The sequence below is a fragment of the Oncorhynchus clarkii genome, unplaced genomic scaffold (assembly GCF_045791955.1).
Source record: "Oncorhynchus clarkii lewisi isolate Uvic-CL-2024 unplaced genomic scaffold, UVic_Ocla_1.0 unplaced_contig_5436_pilon_pilon, whole genome shotgun sequence".
Lineage (NCBI taxonomy): Eukaryota > Metazoa > Chordata > Actinopteri > Salmoniformes > Salmonidae > Oncorhynchus > Oncorhynchus clarkii.
In genome coordinates, this window is record NW_027260957.1 from 254,533 (window position 1) to 262,837 (window position 8,305).

Genomic DNA, 8,305 nt, shown 5'->3' on the forward strand with positions numbered 1-8,305 from the left:
TTGTAGCATACTACAGTTATTGTAGCATATCATACTGTATGTCACTCATTCTACCAATCCACTACCACCTTTTTAGTGGATATAATGTCTACTACTGTAGAATTCCCAGAGCACCTGTGGAGTGTGGAATACCTGAAGTGATGAATGTTCCACCTCCAGTATTACCTGTGGAGTCTGGAATACCTGAAGTATTACCTGTGGAGTCTGGAATACCTGAAGTGATGAATGTTCCACCTCCAGTATTACCTATGTAGTGTGGAATAACTGAAGTATTACCTGTGGAGTCTGGAATACCTGAAGTATTACCTGTGGAGTCTGGAATACCTGAAGTATTACCTGTGGAGTCTGGAATACCTGAAGTATTACCTGTGGAGTCTGGAATACCTGAAGTGATGAATGTTCCTCCTTCAGTCCTTTCTGTGTCTTCTATCTCTCTGTCCTCTCTCCATGTAGTGTACGAGGCAGGAAAGGGGTTGAGGAGCAGGGCTTCGTCCCCCCAGATCGCTGTCTATCCACCCTACTACGTACCTGGGGTCCCGGCCATGGTCCCCATCGCTCCCCCCTCCCTGGTGGACACCACGATGATGTCCGCTCCCCCCTCTGTGTCAGAGAGCAGTGCAGCTGGAGGTGGGTACTGGGTCTGGTGTTGTCTATTGATGTTCTGATGTTTTAAACGTTATCTAACAAACTGCCTTTTCATTTTGAACTTAATTTAAAGCAGCAATATAAGAAACATACTGATATAGTTGAACAGCCATTTCTTCACCTTGTTGAACGTGTGGAAAGCTCATACAGAGTCCCAAAAGTTTGTCGTAGTGAGGCCTGTCTCTCCTCTCCTGCCTGACAAGTGTTTGTTGTCTCATATACGTCTCAGTGCGGCCTGTGTACCGGCTGCAGTCTACTCTGGATCAGTCCTCTCTGGATCAGGACTCTCTGAAGGTGTTGCAGCACGTAGAGAAACAGCTGGCTCTTTTCCACCCGGCCAAGGCCCAGAGCCACGACTGTAAGCCCGACAGACAGACAGACAGACAGACAGACAGACAGACAGACAGACAGACAGTAGACTCTATACACCCTATACTCTACTCTGTCTGAAATCCACTTCTGCATGTGTCATGACTGTAAGCCCTACAGACAGACAGATAGTTACCCTACCCTGTGTAGACTCAGCAGGACTTATAATGTACTACACTCTGACATCCTCTGTGAAATCAAATCCACTCTGAAATCAACCTGACTCATGGTTGTAAGCCCTACAGACAGACAACCCCTGTGTAGGACAGAGTCAACATGCTTTTTATACTCTAGCTATAATCTGCATGAAATCCATTCTGAAATAACCTCTGCCTACACACTACTCTCTGAAATCCTAGCTTTAACAGTGCTCCTCTTCTCCCTTCTCCTGCAACTGCACAAGCATTTCGCTACACCCGCAATAACATCTGCTAAATATGTGTCCAATAAAAATGTGTTTGATTTGAAATCATAAAGACAACACACCTGATTCCTTCTACTTCATAAAGACAACACACCTGATTCCTCCTACTTCATAAAGACAACACACCTGATTCCTCCTACTTCATAAAGACAACACACCTGATTCCTCCTACTTCATAAAGACAACACACCTGATTCCTCCTACTTCATAAAGACAACACACCTGATTCATCCTACTTCATAAAAACAACACACCTGATTCATCCTACTTCATAAAGACAACACACCTGATTCCTCCTACTTCATAAAGACAACACACCTGATTCCTCCTACTTCATAAAGACAACACACCTGATTCCTCCTACTTCATAAAGACAACACACCTGATTCATCCTACTTCATAAAGACAACACCTCCTACTTCATAAAGACAACACACCTGATTCTTCCTACTTCATAAAGACAACACACCTGATTCATGCTACTTCATAAAGACAACACACCTGATTCCTCCTACTTCATAAAGACAACACACCTGATTCATCCTACTTCATAAAGACAACACACCTGATTCCTTCTACTTCATAAAGACAACACACCTGATTCTTCCTACTTCATAAAGACAACACACCTGATTCCTCCAACTTCATAAAGACAACACACCTGATTCATCCTACTTCATAAAGACAACACACCTGATTCTTCCTACTTCATAAAGACAACACACCTGATTATTCCTACTTCATAAAGACAACACACCTGTTCTTCCTCGTTTTCTGAGCCAGTCTCACACTATCCGTACATCACCACCTTGTTGATCCTCATCTAATGATTCATTCCTCGAATTCCTCCAATCCTCATCAACTGCTGGTAGATTGTTTTCCTTCTCCGATTGGATGTGTTGGCCTTGTGTGTCAAAGACAGTCTGTAAAAGAAGACCTATTGTAATGTGTCTGTTTGTTTCAGAGGTTTTTCATCTAGGACTTCCTCTCTCTCTATGTTCTGTGCATGTCCACTGGATTCTTCATTCACCTGGCATCTTATCTTAGGCCAGGTCACTGTGATACTAACACTGTGATTCATAGTATCATAAATACAGAAACGTACTCATGTCTCCACCCCTCCTCTCTCCTCCTCCTCCTCCTCCCCCTTCCCTCTCCTCTTCCTCAGCCTGCAGTATCTCAGAGCTCAGTTCTCTCCATGAGGTGGATACAGGGGGTTTCCGTCAGTCTTACCGCCAGATACAGAAGAAGGCCCTGCCAGCCATCCCTGACCACGACCGTGACCTGGAAGACATCCCTGACCTCCATCATCCCTCGTCCTCCTCTCAGACCCGTCGCCCCACACGCTACCAGCACCGCCGCAACCGCAGCATTGAGGAGGACCATCATCATGATAATAACAGCAGGTCGCCAGAAACACCTTTAGACTGACTGTGTGTGGAGGGGAGTGGGGGTTGTGTGTGTGTGTGTCTTCATAGGGGTTGTGTCTGTGGAGGGGAGTGGGGGTTGTGTGTGTGTGTGTCTTCATAGGGGTTGTGTGTGTGTATGTGTGTGTGTGTGTGTGTGTGTGTGTGTGTGTGTGTGTGTGTGTGTGTGTGTGTGTGTGTGTGTGTGTGTTCTGCATGTTCTAAGTTCCTAATGAGATGTTATGTCCAGGTGGAACCCTCGTTCGGAGCACCTGCAGCGTAAGGCCTTCCTCCTGGGTGGGAAGTCAGGCTCTCTGGATGAGCTGGAGGAGTTTTCCCAGTGCTACAGACAGAGAGGCCCCAGGGAGGAGCTCACCGTCAGGGACATCAGAGACACCGACCAGGAGTACGAGAGACTGGAGCTGCGGGAACGAGAAGGTGACCGGGATAGGGATCGAGATCGGGAATACTGTCCGCCGTCTTACCGGGACAAGACGACGAAACGTGGTTACCGTGACAACAGAGATCGCGATGACCGCGCAGAGACTTGGCGAGAACGAGATCGCCAAGAGGATTGCCATGGAGATCGTCAGGGAAACCGACAACGCAGTCCGCCACCCTCGCCCAAGAAGAGACGGGGCACGTGGGACAACGAGCTGGAGCAGCGCCCCCCTAAACCCCCCGCCCCTCCTCCCCCTCCTCGCCAGAGCCCCCGGGGGCGGGACTACGATGACGAACTCCTGAGCACTCTTTTGGAGCGCAAGACCAGACGGGGTGGGGCCAGTGACAGTGGAGGTGATAGGGGCAGGGGAGGGGGGCGCAGCGAAGAGGACACGCCCTCAGACACACCCTCTAAGGGTTCTAAAGGCTCTAAGAAGAGCAGCGGCAGTGGCGGCGAGCGTCACCATGGCCGTTGTCCTAGCAACAGGGAGGTGGAGTTGGTATTAGACTCACGGGGAGAAGACTCTCTACCCCCGTACTGCCAGACTGCGTTAGAGCGGTTCAGAGCCGCTGAGCGCCCCTCCCCCTCCCCTCGCCCCTCCACCCATTCTTCCCGCCCCTCCAACGGAGGCTCCACCCATAGCCACGCCCATACCCTACAGCAGGAGAGCGGAGAGGAGCGGGATAAGCCCCGGAAAGTGGTGAGCTACATTTAGGGTACACCCAGTATGGGTTCACTTCATCCACAGTAGAAATACACTGAAGAGATACTGTACTATAGTTGAGACTACTGATTTAGGGCAAAGATATCCTCATGCTCATACAGTACTGTAGCTAAGACTGCTTAAAGGAATACTTCAGGATTTTGTCAATTAATCCCTTTATCTACTTCCCCAGAGTAAGATTAACCTGTGGATACTGTTTTTATGTCTCTGCGTACAGTTTGAAGGAAGATGCTAACTAACGTTAGCACAATGACTGGACGTCTATGGTAACTGCTAGCAACGCTAGTTAGCATTGGTTTGCAAAATTACTGAATGCAGAGACATAAAATTGGTATCCATGAGTTAATCTGACTGGGGAAGTAGATAAAGGGCTTCGTTGCCAAAATCCCCAAGTATCCCTTTAAGGTAAGACAAGAGATAAGCTTATGCCCATTTTTCTCAGGTTTGGAGGCTCACCTTAACAGATATACTGTGACTCAGGTGAGAAAGGAATCTGTTTTAGAAGTCATTACACCTGTGCCTCTTTAGCCAGAGAGATAAGCAGAATCAGACCATAATAAGAAAAGCTGGAAAACTATCGTCAAGATCTGAACCTGAACCACTGCTTACCTTTTATAGCGTTCCATTCTGGGGGTTTTCTTATTCCCTGGGTATGTTTTTCTAATCTAATGGTTTACAACTGTGTTCATATGGACTTTTATGGATCTAACTGGATGGATGGATCTAATTTGTCTGTAATCAGTTACAATTAAAAGGCACAGGTGATTAGATATCACATTTGTTCAACTTAACATATTGACTAGCACTACTACTACTACAACTACTACTACTACCACCACTACTACTACTACTACTACTACTACTACCACTACTACTACTTGGCTAATGCCAGCGTTGTGTTCAGCCTTCTAACAGTTTTTTTGTTTTACCTCAGTTGAAATGGCAGAGCCAGGTCAAATCTCTTTGTAACCTTTGTGCCCCCAATGTGACCCCAGAACCTGACGTCACTTATCCTTCTTATTCTGCCTGCTTGCTGCTCCTCTCCCAACTAACTGACAGAGCTGGGCTTGCTGCTCCTCTCCCAACTAACTGACAGAGCTTGGCTTGCTGCTACTCTCCCAACTAACTGACAGAGCTGGGCTTGCTGCTCCTCTCCCAACTAACTGACAGAGCTTGGCTTGCTGCTCCTCTCCCAACTAACTGACAGAGCTGGGCTTGCTGCTACTCTCCCAACTAACTGACAGAGCTGGGCTTGCTGCTCCTCTCCCAACTAACTGACAGAGCTTGGCTTGCTGCTCCTCTCCCAACTAACTGACAGAGCTTGGCTTGCTACTCCTCTCCCAACTAACTGACAGAGCTTGGCTGAGACGAGCGGGGTATTTTCACCATTACACTGAGCCAAATGAGCACAAAGCACAGCTTCCATCACTCTGCACACACGTGACTAACGTGAAGCTCTCTTGCTGTTTTCTTTTAACAGAGCACTCTTCTTAGCAGAGACTCTCTCATAGTTTGATGCCTGGGGAGGACACATACAGACTCTGGGAAAGACACTGGGGATCATCCTCTACCCCCTCCATCACCCCACACAGGGGATCATCCTCTACCCCCCCATCACCCCACACTGGGGAGGAGAGAGGTTCTCAGAGCACACTAGGCAAGCAGAGAACCCCATGGAGAGGTCAGTGACCAGCAGAGGGAATGGCTACCTCTGAGTGACAGGCAGTACAACCACTGGCCATGGCACAGGACGTGGGACGGTCTGATCAGACTTTAGATACACATCAATCACCATGACCTAAGAAGAAGCGTAATGTTCAGAGCTGTGACAAAGACCTCTAGATGCACAGGACAAATAGCACTGTGTGTGTGTGTGTGTGTGTGTGTGTGTGTTGGTGGATGTGTGTATTGGTGTGTGTGTGTGAGACGAAGTATGGTGCTTATTCCTGTCTGCTCTTTTGTGTGTGAGAGTGAATAGTTTCTCCATCTCCCTCTCCATTCTATTCTCCTCTCTCACTAACAACACACACTGAATGACGATGTCATTCCGGAGTTTCTGTCACTGCCACCTCTACACAGTGCAACGCTCTCTCTGTGAAGTCGCTGAATGATGATGTCACTCTGGAGTTTCTGCCACAGCCTGCACCACCACTGCCCAGTCACGGTCGAAGGCCGCCGTTGAGACAACGTTTGGATTCTGTTGTGTGAATGGTGTGGATCCCTCATACCATTGTGTTTGTCAGTGCCATTGTAAAGCACCTGTTGGCCTTGCTTGGCCTTGACTCTGTGGATAGAGGACACAGTGTTTCTGAATCATTGTGTTTAATGCAATGATACAATGTGGGTTATACCCAGTAAGTTTGGACTAGAGGGTACTACTAACAGAGCCGGGGAGAGAAACTGTAACTTTAGGGACGGCAGGTAGCCTAGCGGTTAAGAGCGAAAGGTCGGTGGTTCAAATCCTCGAGCCGCCTAGGGTGAAAATAAATGTGTTGATGTGCCCTTGAGCAAGGCACTTAACCCTAATCGCTCCTGTAAGTCGCTCTGGATAAGAGCGTCTGCTAGATGACGTAAATGTACTGTGTTGTGATTATGTGCCATCTATCCTTCGAAGACTGTATTTGGTTTATAATAGTTTTATACATAGTTTATCAACTCTGCCTGTCTCTGTGTTAAATCATGTTGTGATTACAATGCAGTAAATGATTGTGCAAGTGTAACTGAAAGCACTTGTGGGTATGTCTGTGTGTGTTTAAGATAAGATAACCAAGGTGTGTTTAGTTTTCTTATCATTGTTGTGTAAACCGCTAAACACACAACTTTATCTCCACTCATTAGCACTTAGACACACACACACACACACACACACACACACATTTACTGACCTTCATGCAAACATACTGGCTGTCAACTTACCACAGCTCTTTCTCGCGCCTGCAAAACTTGTAGAAGGATTCATTACAATTGTTCATGTTTAGTGTTGTTTTTTTCCACTTCTTTCAGTGTAGTTATTGTTCATAGCTTTTGTGCTTTTCTATGTTATTTTCTTTCTATGCTTGTTCTATGTCATTGTGTTCCTGTGTTCCATTTATCTGTCTGTCAATGAGACGGTTGTTTCACAGCCCAGCTCCCTGTCTGTCAATGAGACGGTTGTTTCACTGAGTTGAAGTCATAGGCGACAGTCAACAATTGCTTTGTCTATTTATGATCATCACCAACTGACTGTTACTCTAAGAGATCTGGTAATCACACACACACACACACACACACACACACACACACACACACACACACAGTATCTTGGAAAGTGCATGTTGGTGAACACTAAACGGCGGCAGGGTAGCCTAGCGGTTAGAGTGTTGGACTAGTAACCGAAAGGTTGCAAGTTCAAATCCCCGAGCTGACAAGATACAAATCTGTCGTTCTGCCCCCGAACAGGCAGTTAACCCACTGTTCCTAGGCCGTCATTGAAAATAAGAATGTGTTCTTAACTGACTTGCCTAGTTAAATAAAGGTAAAATAAATAAACACTGAAGTTGTATTTCTCCTTTTTCTCCTATTTCTCCTTGTTATAATAACTTGTACCATAACTGGGGCTTTTTGCAATAACACTTACCGTCCGTTACAAACTAATGCCTAATTAACTATTATTTATTATTTACCTCCAGAGACGCAGTTTAACCACAGCCTTTACCTCAAATACTGTTGACCAGGCAGCTTCAATCTCATTCAATAAAGTCTACTTAATCTACACATCTTCTCCACTGTCCTTCATTCAGTTTATAAGGACCTTTTGTCATTCTTCAGGTGTTATGTCTTTATGGTAGTAAAGTATGTCTTATAAATCATTGTAGACTTGTAAACTGTGGTATGTTTTATAAACTATTTGTGAATCAACAATTTAGTTCTTATGAAGACTATATGAATGCTCTAGAAAGTCTTGATATAAGTGGGTCAGTTAATTGTTCTGTTTTCTGATACACATGTCCTCTGTTGTGTCTGAGGCGCTGGCTGTTTTCCGCCCGGCGACTCATGATGTGGCTTGGGAGGTTGGGGAGGGGCTGACCACTCAGCTCAGGGTTGTATGTGAGGAATGTGGTTGAGCAAGTCCTTCCTAGGCCTGAGAGTCTCAGAGCTTACACACACGCTAGCCTGAGGGGAGTGATGACATCACTTCTATGAGAGGATAACAACAAATATGTCAGCTAGATAACAACTATGTCAGCTAGATAACAACTATGTCAGCTAGATAACAACAACTATGTCAGCTAGATAACAACAACTATGTCAGCTAG

At 46.2% G+C, this 8,305-nt stretch overlaps 1 protein-coding gene across 2 annotated transcripts in view; it reads left to right on the plus strand.

The window, feature by feature from the left end:
* LOC139402674 (immunoglobulin-like domain-containing receptor 2) overlaps positions 1-6,868 on the plus strand; it is a 35,348-nt gene extending 28,480 nt beyond the window's left edge. The window contains exons 6-10 of one of the 2 annotated variants that reach the window (XM_071146570.1): positions 454-627; positions 875-1,003; positions 2,607-2,844; positions 3,095-3,986; positions 5,491-5,533. In XM_071146570.1, coding sequence (XP_071002671.1) covers positions 454-627; positions 875-1,003; positions 2,607-2,844; positions 3,095-3,986; positions 5,491-5,526 — 1,469 coding nt within the window. In that variant the 3' untranslated portion in view covers positions 5,527-5,533. Of the gene's footprint in view, positions 1-453; positions 628-874; positions 1,004-2,606; positions 2,845-3,094; positions 3,987-5,490 lie in introns of both variants that reach the window. The other variant, XM_071146571.1, reaches the window with a different exon arrangement.
* The last annotated feature ends 1,437 nt before the right edge of the window (positions 6,869-8,305 follow it).